General features: G+C 52.8%; 1 protein-coding gene across 5 annotated transcripts in view; it reads left to right on the forward strand.

The window, feature by feature from the left end:
• The first annotated feature begins 2,878 nt into the window (after positions 1–2,878).
• The window catches only part of VIPR1 (vasoactive intestinal peptide receptor 1), a 30,345-nt gene continuing 13,343 nt past the window's right edge, over positions 2,879–19,880 (forward strand). For 4 of the 5 annotated variants that reach the window (XM_037848042.1, XM_037848065.1, XM_037848048.1 and 1 more), the window contains exons 1-3: positions 2,879–3,050; positions 12,424–12,532; positions 16,001–16,108. In XM_037848042.1, the coding sequence (XP_037703970.1) occupies positions 2,973–3,050; positions 12,424–12,532; positions 16,001–16,108 (295 nt within the window). In that variant the 5' untranslated portion in view covers positions 2,879–2,972. Of the gene's footprint in view, positions 3,051–3,181; positions 3,318–12,423; positions 12,533–16,000; positions 16,109–19,880 lie in introns of all 5 variants that reach the window. The other variant, XM_037848056.1, reaches the window with a different exon arrangement.

Below are 19,880 nucleotides of genomic sequence, written 5' to 3' on the forward strand. Positions count from 1 at the left end.
CGTTGAGTTCTGAGCTGGGAGCCTTGAAGGCAGTGAGTGCATGACTGTAGGAGGTTGTATAAAGAACTGGGATGGGGGGTGAGTCATTCTGAAGGGGGCACCCACCCCAGGGATGAGGCAGGCAGCCAGGACAGGCTCTGAATGAGTAACTGCAGACAGATTCTGAATGAGTAACTGCAGATTCTCTCCCGGCTGTGCCTGTCATCACAGGGGATGGCAAGTGATTCTGCCTCTCTTTCCCCCCACCTCCTGTACCCTCTGCAACCCTGTGATTCCTGGAATCTGGATGGTAGGGCTTGTGCCAGAGACTGAGAAGAGGTTCCTGAGGTCCCCAAGGGGAGAACTCAGAACAAAACACCCGAGGGGTTGTCTAAGCAAGAGAGACAAGAGGGAACAGAGAGCAGGGGGTGGCTGTGGACCACTCCCCAAGCCTGGACTGATTAGGCAAAAGCAGACTCCAGAGGGACTCAGGGTTTGGGAGTTTCCAAGTCACTGCTTACCACCCCCTTGGGTAACCTGCCCTCTCTCACTGCATCCCCTGCATCTGACAGCATTCCCTCTCCTGGATGCCTTCCCAGATCACCCAGGTGAGAAAATCCTACCCTCATCAGATCCCACAGGACTCCACAAGAGTGGACCCTGGCAAACCCACAGTGCCTGAGAACACAGGACAAGGCATGTAGAGACAATTACTTGAGACATGGTCAAATTTAACCTTACTTGAATTTTTATAAGTTTTAATTTTTGCTTGTTTTTGATATTTTCTTTTTGCTACTTCTTTTGCTTCTGCACATTTTGTGTGTGTGTGTGTGTGTGCATGTGTGTGTGTGCGCCCTTTATAGGTAAGGAAGGCCATGTCCCCCAGGGGAACAATTCTGAAAGAACAAAGAAATGGTTTTCATTGCAAAGAATCTGCAGGGTAACTATTCTCTCTCAGTCACCCTCTCCCTTCCTAGCAGACAGAAATGAGGACAGCATGGGTGCAGGAGGCCTTGACAACCACTCTTGCTGCCTCGATCCTGACTGAGGAGGGGGTTTGATGTGGACCACCCTCCAGAATAGCCCTTTCCTAGCTGGGAGCCCTAAGATTCCCTCCCTTTTCCTTGCCCCTCCCACAGACCAACTGCTGGAACCTGGCCTGACAATTGGCTTGGCAAAGCGGGGTCCTGCTGCCTCCTATTCCCCAGTCCTTACCCATCTTAATGCACTCTCAAATACCCAAGATCACAGTCTCCAGGGAACGCAGGAGAACTTCAACAGGTCAGGGGATTGAAAAGGGGGTACTGTCAGGATCACAAGGGGAGGCAAGAACCCCTGACTCCTGAACTTGTGGCCTACCAGGGTGAGGATGGCAGAGGAGTTGGCAACCATTCACACATTCCCTCCACTGGGGAGATTGGGTCCAAAGCCCATAAAGTCTGGGGCAGAGGCACCTCCAGAATTCCCTTTTCTGAGGAAGAGCCTGTGTCTCAGCTCACTGTATATACCTGGAAGAGGGTGGAAATTGTGCAGAGGGGCAAAAGTTCCAAACACATCCCCCTCTGTCAGGAGTGTGGCCCTCTTATCCACCTCTTTACCCCCAGTGCACAGCACAGGGCCTGGCACACAGCAGCCTGGCACACTGCAACATAAATGTGCAGAAGGAAAGAAGGAAGGGCCACCTGCAAGGGGCCTCAGATCTAGCTACACGCAGCTGTCTCCTGTCTCCTCCTCTCCTGGCACGGGACACCGCCCCCCACCCTCCTGTAACATCCACTCACCTACCCACCCCATTCCTGCCGCTACCACAGCCGTCTCCAGCCTCCGCATCGCACCAGCTCCGGCCCTCCAAAAGGGCTAGGCAGCCACCTGCGCATGGTCCTAAAAAGACGCTCTCCCTGGGCGCGGCGCCTGTGAACCTGCGGCCCATTCTAGGGGTGAGTAAACCGAGCCCTGAGGACGAGGGTCAGAGGGATTCTGGCCAATGTTACCCAGCAGCCGATCCACCGAGCCTCCCAAGCGCGAAACCAAAGGCCGGAGACCCGAGTCCTGGCTCCTCTCTGGATCTCAGTCTCCTCGACGGGTAAAATAGAGATAGAATGAGGACAATGTCTCAGAGACCTAAAACAGACTTTCCCTCCCCGCGCGGGGGCGCCGGAACCTCGGCCCAGTCCTCCCGTGGGAGGTACCTGGGCCAAGACGCGTGAGGGCGCGAACCGCCATCCTCCTCCCGCAGGAGCCGGAGATACCAGAGGGTGCGGAGCGCGCCGCGCTAGGACTCCTGGGCGCAGGGGAGGTTCGGAGGAACCCTGAATTGAGATTCAGTCATGCTTTTTCTTCTTCCTACCCGGTCTCTCCCGCGCGACCTAGGAGTTGGGGCTGTAGAAAATGGATCATTCAACGCGCTCCACCTATCCCCGGCAGCTTGGGGAGATAAGAAGGAACACGTCCTATCTGGTGATCCCGTCCGTGCGCACTAGTCCTCTGAGGCGCAGAAGTGGGAAATGTGGAGGCACGCGGGGAGACCTTCTGGAGGTGGCGACTCCGAAGCCACACATGAAGAGCGCCCTGGGGTGGGGCTGCGGGGGTGTGCGGTGACGGCAGGCCGCGTGCAGGCGCTTGGGAACATCGTGAGCCATGCAAAGAGGGAGGGGGCGTGTCGGGGACTCGAGATTTCCCGGAGAAACGGCCCCAGGGGGCGAAGGACTGTGAACGCCTCAGGACCGAGGGCTCACGAGGTGGCATCCGCAGATGAGCGCAGGGACTCTCTACTTGCCAGGGCGCACCCAGCCCCTCCCCACACCTGTGCGGCGGCCCCGCCTCCGCCGGTCCATTGGTCAGACACGCCGCCCATCAGACAAGCCCCCGCGCCCCGCCCCTAGTCCCGCGGGCGCCTCTTAGTTCTGGGGCCACAGCCGCAACGCGGCTTCGCCAGGTTCCCGGCCATTGCCCGCGCCTTGCGCCGCGCTCCCGCAGTGGGTTCAGGGTGGACCATGCACCCGCAGAGCCCGCCGCCCGTCCACTGGCTGTGCGTACTGGCCGGCGTCCTCGCCTGCGCCCCGGGCCCGGCGGTGAGTGCCCGCGCGACCGCCTGAGTCCGGGCAGCCCGGGTGGGGTTGGGGGCGGTGGGAACCCGGCCGTCTATGTGGGCGTCTATATAAGGGGAATAAGGGGCACAGAGTACCCCGTCTTGCCCGTCCAGGACTGGATCTAGCCCCGAGAGGTGAAGTCTCTGTCGCGCCCAGTCCCTCCCAGCCCAGCCCGGAGCCGGCTTGCCTTAGCGACTCGAGGACACCAAGGGGAAGAGAGCGTGTCCCATTCGTGTAGTGACTGCATATGTGCGTAGGGTGGGGAGGGCCGTGGATGCAGGGTCAGAGACTGTGGTGGGTTGACAGGGAGGGTCTGGTAGATCATGGGTGGGAAGGAGGCTGTGAAGGTGGGACTTCCAGGACCTGGGAAGGAAGGGACAGGCAGATCCCTCCTTGCAGCCTCTTCCACTGATCAGAGCAGGAAGGTTCTTCGCAAGAGGGAAAGTGATGGGCAGTGAAGATTGCAGGGCAGGTGGTGGTGACAGTGGAGCCTGGCATGTGCAGGGGGAGAGCTGAACAGAGAGCCTACAGCCAACAAACCCTGGCCTCCCTCTTCTTCAACCTTTACTTCCTCCCAAAATGAGTTTCTGTATGCACCCAACAAATGCGTGCCCATGTGCCCCAAGTGTGGGTGTGCCCGTGTGTATGTCTGTGGGTGGCTCATCTCAACGGCAGGGCAGACCCTGGTCCAGACTGGGAATGCATGGATCATCCTCTCCAAGAGCAAGGAAAACATAGACACTGAGTCCACCCCTGCCCATTTTACAGATGGGCACAGTGGGGCCCAGAGATCCTCAGAGCCAGCCCTTCTACCATTCTGACCTGGACAGAGATAATGTTCCCTCCCTATGGGTACATCAGGCCTTGAGGAGTTTGGAGTTGCTGCTTGGGCAAGGCCTAAAACCCAAGGGGATTCCAGCATCTGGAACCAGCTTGAGGTTGGCTGGTGGGAGGGTGGGAGGTCTTGGTCATCTAGTGCATTCTATCCCATGATCACCATCCCCTCCACCAGGACAGGAATCCCTGTGTTTCCTTCTAGCTGATGTCTTGCACACCCTGGACACAGGGCGCTCATTGCCTGTTCTGAGAGCAGACCTCCTGACAATTGACAAGAGCCTGCCCCCACTACCATCTCCTGAGCCCTCAAAGCCGGACAAAACTCAGAACCTGGGGCTACAGCTCTGGATGAACCAGAGATCTCAAGACCACCACTGATACCCATCTCCATCCCTGGAGCCATCTCAGCCCAGGGGCAGAATGGTTTCAGTGGGACCTCCCCTCATGCCAGGCCACATCTGTCCCCAATGCCTGGGCCTGGATTCTCCCAACATTTCCTCCCCTGTCCTTCCACATCTAATTCGTTCAGTGCCCAGCTCCATCTCCTCCTCCAGGCAGTCTTCCCTGATTGCTCCAGCCCATTCTGCCCTCTCACTCTGGTTCCACCTTCCAACCCTGCTCACCTCCCAGCCTGGGCTGATCTCACCATCCTATGGGATCAAGGACTGTGGCCCCTCAACCTCCCGTGTCTCCCATGGCCCCAGCAGGGCTGGGCCCACAGAGGGAGGAGAGGGGACTCAGCTAGGACTGGGTGAGGGGAGGCTGGAGTTGAGGGGCCTAATTTCTCTCTCCACTGTCCCCTCTTCCCCCGCCAGTCACCATTCATTCCCTCATGGGATGGACACAAGGCAATCCTGCCCCAGCCAGACTCCAGGGGGTGGAGGGGGGGGGGGGCAGGCTGGCAGTGGATGTTATCAGAGTCATAAAATGGCAGCTGCAAAGTTCAGGTTGAAGGCACAAGGCCTTATCACTTCTGTTTATGGTGGCCTGACCTCAGCCTGGAAAGGGGAAATCTCTGAACAGGGAAGCAAAAAAAAGGAAAGAAAACCTCCAGTGTCTCCTAGGAGGAAATCTGCTCCAAAACTACCCACCCTGGCCTTCCGCTGCCCCTGCCCCCCCAGACAGCAGGCACAGGGGCTCTTCTCCCAGTAACATTGCTGCACACAGTAATGTTCAGTCCTGGGCATGTTGGGTGGGGGGTGGGGGTGGGGTGGGGAGGAGGTCACAGAGGAGGAGCAGACCCAGGCAGGCCCTGTCCTGGAAAGACAGGTAGGCTTGTAGGGGGAAATCAAACCCAATGACCCAGGAGGAACAGCCCAGGTGGGTGTGGGGTGCAGCCTCCCAAGACTGCTGCCTGGGAGTGCTGAGAGAAGCAGTCAGGGAGGGCTTCCTGGAAGAGGCAGGACAGTGCCTGGAAGAATTTGGCTAAACTGAACCACCTTCCACCCCAGACTACAAAACAGCCTCTGTTGGCAGGACAGTGGGCTTGAAGGATGAGGAAGCCCCCAGCTGCCTCCCAGAGGCTGGGATGGCCCAAGAAGTGGAGGAGGCTTGGCTCCTCCCAACTCCTCTCAGAGGAGGAGCTGGCTGGCCACCTGCTCCTGAAGACTTCACTTTGCCACAGGCACCCTGGCCCTGCCACCAGCTTCCAGCCCCTCCAGGGACGTTTCACAGCTGCCCCGGCCCTCTTGGCCCCCAGCAGACCACCCTGTAGGCTTTAGGAAATACACTACTGCTAGATGGGCTGGACTTCCTTTTCCTTGAGTGAAGTGACAACTCCATTTGGGCCTGTCTGGGGCTCCTGGGGGACCCATGATGGAAAGAAGGAACCTCCTGTCAGAGGTTCAAGCCAGTTGACCTTGGGAACGTCTTTAATCTCTATGGAATTGCCTCAGTTTCCTCATCACGAAAGGGAGAGTGAGAACCCTTGACCCAACAGACAGGAGAAATGGGAAGAAAAGGCTGGACCAGAGCCCCAGGGCACAGGCTTGCCCCTCAGCCCCAGTGTCTGTGTGACATGGGGTCAGTCTTCCAGGCAGGACTTTTGTGAAACTTGAAGGAGATGAAGGAGGTAAAAGTGGCATGTGAACTGTGTGTGACAGGTTGTCCCCCTTGATCCCCAGCTTGGGAGTCCTGTGGCCCCTGTGCAGTTCTGCCCTGCCCCTGGCTTCCCGGGGGTCCCCAGGGGATGGGTGAGGTGTCCTCATGAGATGGCCTGGGTGCTCTCAGGGAGGGCTGGGTGGTGATGGCCTTCTCACACACTGGGCAGCCTCAGTGCCCTGGGCCACGACGCTAGCCTGGGGCCTCTAGCCTGACATGCTCCTGCCGCTTGCCTGAGCCCCACCTGGAGGCCCCTCTGGCCCAGATGCAGGAATGGGGTCCGGGTCCAAACACAGCCCCATCCCTTTCTCAGAGCCCCTTCTGCTGAGCCTCCCAGACTTTGCCCTCCCCTGTTGCACCTCTCAACACAAAACAGTTCTCATTACATCCAGGAAAATATATGTACAGACTCTCCACCCATTAGATATATATCAGTAGAAGAAAAAACACAGTTTAATCTCTCTCTACCATGTGTATATGTGTGTGTATCTGTGAGTGTGTTTATATATAAACTTTTATTGTGAAAAATGTCAAACATATACAAAAATAGAGAGAATAGCCTAATGAGCATGCAAATGCCTAATTCCTAGGTTTAACCATTGTTAACATTTATGATTTTGCAATTAATATTTGCATCATCTGCTTTGTTGACTGAAATACTTTAAAATAAATTACAGACATCATGACATTTTACCCCAATTTATTTCAAAATGTATCTCTAAAACTAAAGGACATTTTCCTACATAACTATGATACCATAGTCACACCTAACAAAATTAATGATGATCCCTCAATACCTAATATTCAAATATCCCCATGTATCTCCCAAATGCCATTTACCTCAAATCAGCATTTAATCAAGCACCGCAAGATGAAGTGTGAGACTGTCAGGGGCTTTCACGTCTGAGTTCTGGTGGGATCATACAGTGAGCTGGCTGGGTGGGTGAGTGAGGCAGGGCGACTCAAGCACGGGTATTGAGCTAGGATTCACTGGACGAGGCGTTTTCCGATGACACCCCTCTCATGTGGCTTGTGAGATGAGGCTTCGTTTCTCTCAGGAAGTGCTTCCCAACAATCTAACTTAAAAACAGGTTCTTCTTGCACAGCAGGTAACCAGACGAGGAGAAGAGGTCACCAACCAACCTCCTAGTAGCGAGGAGTTGCAGCTTTATGGTTCGCTGTGCCCAGCTCTCTCTTGGAGGCCCCAACACCAACCTCTCCCACACACCCTGTATTTATAAGCTGAGTCCTCTTTCCCCAGGGGTGCCCGGGATGACCTTCAAGGGGCAGAGGATTTAAACTGAATGCTTATCCTGAGTCCTCACCACCCCAACTCCACTGGCCACTTTCAAGGCTTCATGCCTCCAAAGAACCATCCAAGAAGGGCCCTTTGAGGTGACTAGACTTAACCCCAGGATGTTAGTTTTGCTTGAGTTTGGCTGATAACAAGAGCTCACTGTGCACCAGACACCTCTGGGGAATGTCCTCATACCATTTTTAACTGTGGAAAGTTCTTTCTTGCCCCAAGCCCAAATCGGCCTCCCTATGCCCCACCCACACACCCACTGCACACACATACCAGTTCTCATTGTGTCCTCCCAATACCCAGGGCAGAGCTCAGCCTCTTCCTCAGAGAGGAACACTAGGAGGTATGGTTGGCAAATTTAGATTTGCAAAAGGGGAGGCTTCAGGCTTTTGGGGGAAGGGGTGCAAAAAGGGGAAGGGAGGAAATAGAAATCAGACTGCAGTACAGACAAGGGGAACTGTCAGCCCTGAGACCCCTCCTCTGGCCGGCAGGGCTATCACTTATCAGCAGGTAGGATATTCAGACCCCTCGGGCTTGTGCAGGACATCAAGGTGTGGCTTGGTTGGGGTCCAGGTGTAGACAGCAAGACCGGCTTGACATGAGGGGCAGGGCTGGGGCTTCTGCTAACTGCTAATCCTAACTGCTAATCCTTCTTGGAAAGTCCCCAAGTGCCACGCTGGTGTCCTTTACATGTCAACCCCACCACCACCCTGGAAGTCGGTGCAGTTATTGTCCCCATTTTACAGATGAATTTGGGTAACTTGCCCAAGGTCACCTTGCCAAGAAGTGGCAGCCTGACTCCAGAACCTTGGGGTCTTAATTAGACTTTCCTGCCTCATTAAGAGCTCCTCCCTCCAGAGGGCTATTGACATGCTATGTGCTGCCCTGACATCTTAGAGATGAAGTTGTTTTTGTTTTTGTTTTTTAATTAGTAAAATGCACAAATCTGAAGTGATGGCTCAGTGCCTGTTCGCAGGTGTCTGCCTGTGTAGCTGCCATCCAGATCAAGCTATAACACATTCCTGTCACCCCAGCATGCTCACTCCTGCCACTTCCCATAAGTTGAGGTTTTATTTCAGCTTCATTTAGTACCCTCTGCAATCTGGGACTCTTCTGTGACGTCCAGATTCCATGATCTACCTCCCTGCCCCTGCCTACCTTCTCGCCTGTTAACCCTTCTCTCTCCTCTCCCTTGCCTCCTCCACTTCAAGATCTCCATCCCCTTACCAAATCAAAAGCAAAAGTCAAAATGCAGGGGCAGCCTAGGAAACAGAGTTCTCATACTGTGTGTCTTTGATCAGACCCCTCTCCCCCTGGGTCCTCAGTTTCCCCTCATGAAAGGGTCTCTTGGCCACCCCATGAATTCAGTGGGGAGAGGAGGCTTAAATAAATTGAGGGGTGTGACAGGGTTTCTGTAAGGGACTGGAGTAATGGGAAGAGGTGATATAAATGGGACCACACCTGAGCCCCCTGCCCTTTCCCACCCACTCCACTGTCTCCTCCAGATATCCCAGGCAGGAAAAAAGAGCCCTCTTTTTGACAAACCTCAGGAGCACAAATCATCCACAGTGGCTGTTTGGCAGGTGGGAAGTTCCTTCTCCTGTCTAACCTAATCCAGCCTGCTGCATTTAACACCCCAGCTGTTGCTCAGAGGGATTCATCCTCCCCAGCCGTGCTGCCTCTGTCTCCCTCCACTTCTCCTGCCTTAGTTCTCAGGCCCTGGGACAAGGCTGGAGGTTCTGATTCTAGACCAGTAGCTGTATCCGCAGGCTTCCCATCTCGGGGGTGAGTGTGGCCCACAATGCCTGAGCTGAGCCCACCCCATACTTAGAGCCCCAGCGACTAACAGCTACAATTCCTAGTGTCTTCACTTCCCCCACAATCCCAGCCCTTTCCCCAGATCTCGGGAAACCCCACATGGAAAGGAGAAAGAAGGACTTTCTCTCTAGCCCCTCAATAATTTCTGCCCTGGGCTGAGCGCCAAGCAGTGAATTTCACCCCAGAGGTTAAAGTCAGCCTGACCCTGCTGTCAGGTTGAGGCAGAGGGTTCAAGGCCAGGCCGGACCCCCAACACCTTCTCTAGAACAGGAGTTTCTGGACCCAGAAGAAGGAAATCAGGCAAGAGTAAGAAGTCCGTAGCATCTCCCCAGTCCTGCTCGTCTCCTGTCCCTTGCCTGGGTGTTGGCTGGATGTGGGTGGTAACTTACAGGGGGTTGGTGGGAGATTCCTGAGTCTTTCTTTGGGGGCAGGAATTAGCTACATCTTGTTAATGCCACCTGCACTGTGCAGCTGTTCCTCTGTCCCCACTGCCCCTGCTTTGACCCAGGCCTCATCAGTTTCTGCCTGACTGTACAGTAGTTTTCAGTCCCACCGCCTGCAACCTGTCCTCCATATGACCCTGAGGTCATATGTGTATCCCACCTCATTCCCTCGCTTCAAATCTTTGATGGTCCCGCATGACCTAGGGATCACAGTCCATGCTTTAAAACTTCGCATTCACTACCCTTCCCAATCCCACCCTTGCCTATATCTCCCAACTTGTCTTCTGACACCCCCAGCACTGCATGCTGCAGCCACATCAGGCTTCTTGAAAACTTGGAGTGTATTAGATATTTTCATGCCTCCGTGCTTCTGCACACACTTCTACTTTCTGGAATGCTCTTACTCCATCTCTAACTGTCAAACCTTTACATATCCTCTGAGACCCACCTCTACTACCCCATTCTCTATGAAGACATGCCACAGCTATATTCCACCCTAGAATCATTCCCTGGGGTCAATGGAAGGCTTGGCTCTATTCAGCCAGGGAATTTTCCAACTCTGTGTGTCTGGAGTCCAGAGGGATAATGAGGATGTTTAGAATAGGGAAATTAGTAGGAGAGGAAGTCCAAAGTCTGCCTGAATTTCTCAGTGATAAGGGTTGGAGAGAGCTGCCTTGGCCTCATCCCCCAAAGGGCAATGGTTGACCACATGGCCCAAGCCAAAGCCATGGACAGACGTGGATGCAGTCCAGACCAGTAGTCAGAGATTTGGGTCCCATCTGAGCTTGCCTTGGGAATGTGCATTTGGTGGTGACCTCCGGTCCCTCACTGCCTCTCTCCGGGTCTCCATTTCCTCTACTCTTCTCCTGATGAGGTCCAGCACTCAATTAAATTGTGGTGAGGACGAGCTCATTTTTCAGACCAACCCCACTTTATTCAGAGACACACCAAGTTACCTTATGGGCCCCTGTATCCACCCCTCCCTCCTCTTCAAAGAACCTCACAGGAAGGGCTTTGTGGTGGGGGAAGAAAGTCGGTTGAAGAAGTTTACCTGACACCCTTCCGCTCTCAGAGAATGGCAGGCAGAAGCTTCCAGGAATTTTCTGATGTCCATTGTGATTGAAAAAAATAAATATCTCTTGGCAAACCACACTGCCACAGCGCTGTCTTAAGAGGGCCCAGGAAGTGAGGACATACATTGCCTTGTCATCTGAGCACATGACTGGTCTCTTTCGTTTTCAGGGAGAGAACACAATTGGTTCAAACTATAAAGATAAGCTATTAGTTCATTTTGCTGGAAGCAGGGTTGGTTTCAGGCACAATTGCATTCAGGAGCTCAGACAATGTCAAGAGGACCCTGTTTTCCTCCATTGCTCTCTTCTACTTCAGCTGTCTGGCGTTTATCATTGTGTTCCACTTGGCAACAAGATGGCAGTGGTAGTCGCAGCCCCCGAATCCTTTGAGGTCTCCGGTGCAGTGGGAAAGAGCAAATTCACTTGCTTCATTGCTTAATCCAAAGTCCCAGGAGTCTCCTAACTCTGAGTAGCCTGGCTTGGGCCACGTGCCAGGCACTGTACCCAGAAATGCACTGATTGGCTTAAGTCTTGGTCAGATGTCAAACCCCTGGAAGAGAGTTCATCAGAGCCCTATGAACTGGCAGTTGGGAAGGAGGTGGTTTCCAGATAGAAATGAGGGCATAGGCACCCAAGAGGGTGAGGGACACTGGGAGGCAAAAATAATAGATGTCCCCTTCTTCTGAACTGCTTTGACATTTTGGTGTGAAAGGAGGTGAGAATGGGCAGGAGAAGCAGATGGGGCTGGAAAGGGGTGAGAAGGCAAAGCAGACTCTACTGGATAGTGGGGCTGGAAGTTACCCCTAGGACGAAGTGTGCTCCGTGGCAATCAAGATGGACCAATGAGAGGCCACACAGTAGGTGATGGCCAGCCCCCTGGTTCTTCCCGAGGCCACCTCTGATATCTATCTGTCTAGCCCTCCTCCCACACCTGAGAAGGATAAACCACACATCCCTTAAGACAGAGCATCTCAAGAATGTTTTCAACCTGAAAGAAAGAGGGGAAGAAGAAAAGCACATGACCCCAAAGAGGAACCATAAAGTTTCCCTTAAGTCTCATATCTTTTCTTTTATACAATCATACAAATACTGCATCCTGTCCTATAACAGATCAGTGTTACTTTCAAAATGCCAAGCTTTAAATGATTTACTAGCTAAAGTCTTTATCCCAATTGGCTGATAAAGTTGACAGTCCAAGATGGAACCCCATGTTCACTGAGTGGTTTCCAGGCCCATATGGGGCAGTCTGGACAAGGAGGCCTTCCCTTGGAGACCTGAGCTAGGTCAGCCATTGCACTTAGCTTCAGATGGGAAAGTTGGACTATGGGTGACCTCCGTAACAATGAGGCTCCACCAAATCTTCCAGAAAGGGGTGAAAGAGCTGTTGAGGTAGAAGGGACTCTTGGGCAATGAGTTGTTCAGCCTCAGCTTGGTCTACAGAAATAACCAGCTCTGGGGTCTAAGGAGAGGCCCTCTAAACTCTGTCCAGGGTTGAACCACCCATGAAGAGACAAATTTGTCACAGCCACAGCACTATTGGGCGAGCCACCAAGAAGCCATGGGGACAATGGACAACAATTTTGGGTCAGACCCAGGCCAGGGTCAGGGTTCAGTCTGGGACTACCTAGATTTGGTCTAAGGCTGGGATTGGGGCTCAGTCTAGAACTCAGAACCCCTCCAGGGCAAGAACAAGTTCAGTCCAATGACTGGGCCCTGCTTGACCCCATGCTTCTGGAGTCTGCCAACGAGAAGCTGATGGGTCCCCTCCTTATCTCCAGGATGGCCAGGCAGCCGGGCTGCAGCAGGAGGAATGCACCTACATGCAGATGATGGAGACGGAGCACAAGCAGTGCCTAGAAGAGGCCCACCTGGAGAATGAGACAGCAGGTGAGGCCCTGTTCTAGTTTGCTAATGGTGCCAGAATGCAAAACACCAGAAATGCATCAGCTTTTATAAAAGGGGTTTATTTGATTACACAGTTACCGTCTTAAGGCCATAAAGTGTCCAAGGAAACACATCAACAATCTGGTACCTTCACTGGAGGATGGCCAATGGCATCCGGATAACCTCTTTTAGCTGGGAAGGCATGTGGCTGGCATCTGCTCCAAAGTTCTGGGTTCAAAGTGGTTTTCTCCCAGGATGTTCCGCTCTAGGCTGCAGTTCCTCAAAAATGTCACTCTCAGTTGCTCTTGTGGCATTTGTCCTCTCTTAGCTTCTCCGGAGCAAAAGTCTGCTTTCAATGGCCGTCTTCAAACTTTCTCTCTTCTGCAGCTACTCTCTCAGCTTTTGTGCATTCTTCAAAGTGTCCCTCTTGGCTGTGGCAAGCTTGGTCCTTCTGTCTGAGCTTATATAGTGTTCCAGTAATGGAATGGGTGGGCCAACACCTCCATGGAAATTATCCAATCAGAGTCATCACCCACAGTTGAGTGGGGCGCATCTCCATGGAAACAAAGAATTACAATCTAATTAACACTGTACATCTTCCCACATGAGATACATCAAAGATAATGGCGTCTGGGGGGACATAGTACATTCAAACTGGCACAGGCCCCCTCAGGCCAAGCACAGTGGGAAGAGGTGAGCTACACAACCCCAGGAACCCCATTTCTCCTCACATCATGAGATCACATCCAAGTCACAGTCCACGTTTGTTGGATTGGAACCACCATGGGGGGAAGGTGGTGGTGGAGACTAAGAAGCCACTGGGTGGTAAGGAGAGGATGCAAGTGGAAGAAGGAAGGGGCTAAACAGCCCCACGTTCCCATCACCCCACCCCAGGTTCCCCATTAGCTGAGGGAACATACTAAATTGGAGTGAAATTAAAAGCAGGTGGGACCCTCAGCAGGCCAGATGAAACATCAGCTCATTTTCCTTCTAATTAGACGAGCCGCAGTCAGACCCAGAGGCTGAGCACATGGGCCGCAGCTCCTTCTCCTTGCACATGTGACAGGGTTGTGGGACTTCCTGGGGCAGACACACGGGGAATACTCCCGGGGGACCAGCCCAGGACAGCAGGCCCTTCCAAGTGCCAAGTACTTTCATGACTGGCTGCCCCTTCTCAGCTTCCATCCTGCCTCCTGCAGGAAGCTTCCCTAACCATGTCCCCACTGGCTTCTCTTCCCTCCTGCACTGCCCTGCTCACTGCCCTACACTCCACTGGGTCACGGCCCAGCCGTGATTGTGCTGAGGTCTCTTGAGGCCAAGTGTGGTCTCCCTGAGGATAGGGCTGGATCTCCCTCTCCTCTATCCCACCTCTGGGAAAGCTGAGCTCAGGGCCAGGGACCAGACCCCAAATCCACTCCCCAACCTTTGCCAGCAGCTGGAGACCCAGAGCGTGCCCGAAGTCCAATGGGGACCCAGACCCAATAGCTGTCCTGTGTGCAGGGTGTGCCCAGCACTGTCAGAGATTGGTAAACAAAGTCCAGCAGGAGCAAAATTCCCAGAGAAAGGAGACAGAGCCCTTCAGACCAGGAGAAATGGGAACAGCTTGCTGGAGAGGGAGCATGTGAGCAAGCTATACCACTCACCAGCAATGTGACTTTGGGCTACTTACCTGATCATTCTGTGCCTCAGTTTCCTCATCTGTAACATGGGCGGGTTAAAAAAGTTATTCGTTTCAAGTGCTTAGAAAAGTGCCTGGCACATTCAAGGGCTCTGTTAGTGCTTGCTGATCTTATTAACAGGGCCTTGAACCCCAAGCAGGATTTGACTGGCCCGAAGGGCCCCGACATGGCCTCCACAGGGGCTGGCACAGGAATGGAGGAGGGACTGGCAGCTAGAGTGAACCCCCAGGACAGGTTGGTGTGAAAGAGGCTGAGGTCCCCGAGGAGAGAGGCTGTGCTTTCTGGCTGGGTCCTGGGTAGCCAGGTGTCCTCCTTGGCCTTGCAGTCCCAGAAGATGCATCTCCACTCTGCCAGTCCACTTCACCACCCAGAGTCCAGAGGCTCTTCCCCAAGTGGAGACATCCCTCCACCTCCTCTTCCCAGGCCCCCTTCTTGGGAACTCGGGAACCTTCGGACCTGGGCTGGGCTGGGCTGGGCTCTGCGGGCGTTGACTTTGGCTCAGGGGTTGGGTTTCCTGAGCGAATCTATGGGACTGGCAGGATTGCAAAGAGATCATTAAACCTCCCTCGGTGCAGGGGCCCTGGAGTATCTGTGGTGCCTTAGGGGCACCTGGGCCCTAAACAGTCAAAACCATCACATTTACATTTACCTATTAAAGCAGACCCTTTGGAGAGCTCACCATGCACCCTTCACCAGCCAGGCCACTGCAGGGCTAATAGCTATCCAGAGGGGAATGCAGCCTTCAACGCAGAGTTTTCTCTGAACTCACTCCCTGACCCCCGAAATCACAATTCACAATTTGACCGGACTGGGGGATGTCTGTTGCTGTGTGAGTTTAATTCCACAAGAATTAGCTCAACTCCAATACACTCATCACCCTATTGAACCCAATACCCCTTTTTAAATAATAAATATTTTCTAATGCCTCCTTTACTGTCCTAAAATGAAATTCAGGATACACATATTCATTTAAAAAAAAAAAAAAAAAAAAAGGTGTCAGCTGTAATGTAAAAGAAAAATAAAAAGGAAAGTAATTTATAATAAAATACTATGTACCCGTTCAGGCATGATCTCACTAGAGGATAAGCAGACCTAGTCTGAAGGCTATGCCTATAAATATGAATACTGGGAATGTGAGAGTTATAAATGCAGACTGATATATACAGCGGTGACTCAGTTATCAAGGGCAGCATTGCAACTGGTAACATGACTTTTCCAAAACATTGAACTCTTCATAAAGTTGAGAACAAAAACAAAGTAGTCTTCTCTCCCTTTTTACTCAATGGTTGCATTCCTGGAAAACTGTGTTTGTTAAACCTGTGCAATAAGTACCCTGGGTTTACATGTAAAATGGAGTAAGAGTCTAGGCTCTGGTCATTGCAGAAGGTTTTCACCTGCACAAATGCCCAGTGACTCACTTGAAAGTCATGCGGAACTCTAGACAATTCATCATTGTTCAGGACCGTCCAGGATGCCTGCCTGGTATCGCTGGCACCCGCCCATCAAATGCCAGATGAGGCCTCCCAGTCACTGCAACAAAGAAAACCCCGCCCTGTTCAAAATGCCCCCAGGGGGTGCTCCTTCCCTCTCTGAGGATGATGGAGCCAGAGCCGTGCCTCCCCTGTCAGGCTAGCCGCTGTATGGGCCGGACTGGGTTGTACCTCCCCTTAGACTGTTGGCTTCTCGAGGTGAGGTACTGGGCTCCCCCAGCCTGGCAGGAGGAGGAGAGGAAGAGAGTGGGTTCCCCAGGGCTGGAGGCACCTGCTGACTGTCCCCTGCTCTCACCCCGCAGGCTGCAGCAAGATGTGGGACAACCTCACCTGCTGGCCGGCCACCCCTCGGGGCCAGGTGGTTGTCTTGGCTTGCCCCCTCATCTTCACGCTCTTCTCTCCCAGTCGAGGTAAGAGCCGTGGGTTGAAGGAAGGGAACCAGGGTGGCATGAGTGGGGCTGGCTGGATTGGGCCCTCACCTCTCAAGAAAGTGGGAAGGCAAAGGAATTGGTCAAAGGGACCAGAGCAAGCAGGAGGGACTCCCTGGCAGAGGGGACAATGGCAATTGGGGCTTTGCCCAGACTGGAGGGATTTGATTAGCTCTTCAGGGAAAGATAAGCTTGTGGGAAGGGCTTTCCAAATATTTGCCCAGCAATTGTTAACTGATTGACTGACAAATAGTTATTTATTTTATGGCTCCCATGTTGTCTTGGGCTGGTTGTGGTTCAGTCGTTTGCTGCGTGGAGCCAGCCTCTGGGAAACTGCCTGCGCCTGGCTTTGCTTACATACCTCATCACATTCTGCCTATATGAATGTTCACATATAAGGCAGAAAAGGTGAAGTCTGCTTAGGAAGTGGGCTTCCCTGGTAAAGACGCTTAAAGCAATTATTGTCATTCCTTCACTCATTGAATATTTATCAAGTATCTACTAGAAAGCCAGACTTACTGTTTGTTCTAGACAAGACACAGTGAGAAGGACCAGGGGGAAACGAAACAGCCATGCTGTCTGCCCTCAGGGAGCTAACGTTCTAGATTGGGAGACATTTAGCAAGAAAACAAACAAATGTATCATCCTAAATGGTGGAGGAGGTGATGCTTCATCTGCCATCTAGAGACCTGGGGTGCAAAGGGGCCTCCAGCTAGAGATGAGGTGGGAAGGATAATGACAGAGGGACTCAGTAGCCTGTGGCATAGGCGTTCAAAGGAAATTCCAAGAAGGCGGAGCAGATTGCTCAGGGGAGGGAGGTAAGGAAAGACATATCCGTGGATGAGGCCAGACCATTCGGGGGCCTTGAGGACCAAAAGGAGGACTTGAGTTGTTCCCTAAGTTCCGTGAGAAGCCATGGGGGGGGCGGAGTCTCAAGGAGGGGAAGTGACACAATCTGATTTGGGTTTTTCACTGACAGCTCTGGTTTCTGTGAGAAGAAAGGATTCTAGGAGTGCAAACCGGAAGATCCAATCACAAGGCAGGCAAGGGATGATGATGGTTTCAACTAGGGCAGAGGAGAGAAGTAGGAGACTTGCCTAAGGAGTGAGCGTGGGGGTCAGCGAGGGGGAGGGAGGAATCCATCATGTCCCATCCCAGGCCTTGGTTTGATAAGCTGGGCGGGGGGGAGTGGAGCTGATGGGGGAGCAGACCTAGGTAAAGATTCAGAGGACAAGCAGAGAGTGAGTAGAAACTCTTGTGAGGCCTTTCCTCTCTGGACCTCAGTTTCCCTGTTTGTAAAGTGGTGACAGGAGGTGGACCGAAAGGGGATGGGCTGGGCCAGTTTTGACCCCCCATGCTCAGTGTTGTGACTTCAGCCATGAAGGAGAAATCTTGATGCCCTCTCTTTCTAGGCTGGCTAAAATACCTGGGTCAGAATAAGGATAGGGTCTGGGAACAGCACCGCATCCTAGGGAACCCAGCACCTGGGCAGGTTGGAGATGACTTCCTCGGTCTTACAGAGTGCCCCTCTAGCAAAGAGCCTTCTCTGGGATTCCTGGAAGTGCCTGCTAATTGTGTTCCTTCCTGAAACTGCTAATTGCATTCCTCCCTGATTGCTCATCTGTTCCTGCTGAAAAGTGTTACGGCAACTCCTTCAGTTGAGAACCTGGGCTCCAGCCCACTATCTGGCTGACCCTGAGGCTATCAAGCTGGAGCCCCTTGAGGAACGGGGATAGGCAGTTAGGAGGCCAGGATGCTCCCACCACAGCAGGGGTGTTTCAGATTGGGCTCCCTCTGGACCAATCCTGACTACTCCATCTCTAGGAGGTTGGAGTCACTATAGGGCTAGTGGGAGCCCGTAGGGTGCCCTTGGGCAGACGAGAAAAAGACACCTCTCTCTGGTGGAGTCCATCCCTCACCAGAACCCACCTCGTGGCAAGCTAAGTATGAGCTGGATTTCAGCTCCTATCACCCATCAGTCAGGCACCTTTGTGCAGTGAACCACTTGTACAGCCATACTTGACAACCCTAACCTCTGAAAATGGTGCAGAGAAACAGGAGACTATGGGTCAAGGGCTGAAGAGATGAAGGAAAGAGGATGTGTTCCATGGGCAACTAGATGAGGAAGATGTGAGCAAGTGACCTTAAATTCCAAAGAGGGACATTTGCAAGTGATGGAAGAACAGGACAGGGTGTCAATCCCAATTCCTGCCCCTCTGGGTAACAGGACTGGGGTGGGGGGTGTCCTCCCTCTTCACCAGAGGGATTGGAAGGGATCTGGGAGCGCTGAAGAAAGCTTGTGGAAGATCAAGACTCATGGAGGGTTAGAAAGAAGTCACCTATCTACCAAGCTGGGTAAAATACCTGAGTCAGAATAAAGGGGGAGGAGAGCTTGACAGACAAGGGATTGTTCATCAAGGCACCAAAATGTTCCTGGGGGCCTATTCCTTTAATTCATGACCCATATATCTTTTATCTGGCATGTGTTTCCTTCCAATATTCAATAGACTTTTTTTTTAAGAATGAAAAATAGGATAATTATTTTATTTGGGACAACTCCATATACATTAACCACATCTGTTGGATCTGCTTCTGAATCATGAAGCCATAAATAAGAAGGTCTTGATGCCAACCTAAGAAGTTCGCCCTTGTCTGCTGGGATGAGGTGCCTTTGACAGGATTCCAGCAGAAGAGCTCCATAGTTAGGTTTGGGTTTGAGAATAATCCCTTTTCAGGGTGGGGAATGGGTTGGGGAGGGCAGGAAAGCAGGGAGACCCATCTGGAGGCTCCTCCCCTATCCAGGGGAGATGAGGTGGTAACCCAACTGAGGAAGGTTTTGTTGAAGAAGGAGAGGCTGGGACAGGACTGGTGACTAATGGGGAGGGATGGAGAGGGAGGAGAAAATGACTCCCCCATTTCTGCCTCCAGTCACTGAGGGGTTGCCTTTCAAGAGATGGAGAACCCCAGGGAACAGTGGGTGGGGAGCTGTGACTGCTTTCTGATACACAAAGAGTAAGAAGAGATTGGTAGAATGTGGGGCCTTCCCTCCTAGCATAGGTTTAGAGTCCCTTGCCCCTCCCGCCTGCCCTCCCAAATCCCTCTCTACACACACAAGACTGGGGAGAGACTCTTGGCTGCTTTTCGGGGTCCCTTGGTGACTGCCTTTGAGATCTCTTCAAGAGCAGTTTCCTCTGAGGCCTGGGCCACAGTCCAAGGACTCTTCAAAGAGTCCACCCATCCCTGAAGATGAACCCTTCAGCCCCTGCTTGGAGCCCAGAAAGATGTGGAAACAGGCTGATCGGGGTCTGTGTCCCAGGTCCGCTGCTTCCTTCCTGTGCAACCATGGAGAAGCCACTTAACCTCTCTTAGCCCTCAGATCTCCACTTTTTAGTGGGACTGATGATAACTCCTGGTCTCTAGCCTTAATGCATTAATGTTTGCACAAGGCATGTGAAGCTGCTGTGTAGGTGCTGATGAGTCACCCAGGCTCACTAGCATTAATGATACCAAGATTTGTCTTTGGGCCTGGCCTCATTGAGTGAGCAGCCCAAAGTCTAAGGCTTGGTTTGGGACTTGCTCCCCTTTTCCATTCACCCCAGCCTGGTGTGTGGACAGGTCTCTAAAAGAAGCAGATCCTGGTTTGGAAGTGAGGATGGGATGGGGGTGGGGAAAGGGATGGTGGAGGTGAGCATGGCCTCAGGGCCCACAGTGAGTTCTTAGAAGCAGGTAGAGCCTGGGATTTGGTAGTGGGGGG

The sequence above is a fragment of the Choloepus didactylus genome, chromosome 1 (assembly GCF_015220235.1).
Source record: "Choloepus didactylus isolate mChoDid1 chromosome 1, mChoDid1.pri, whole genome shotgun sequence".
NCBI lineage: Eukaryota > Metazoa > Chordata > Mammalia > Pilosa > Megalonychidae > Choloepus > Choloepus didactylus.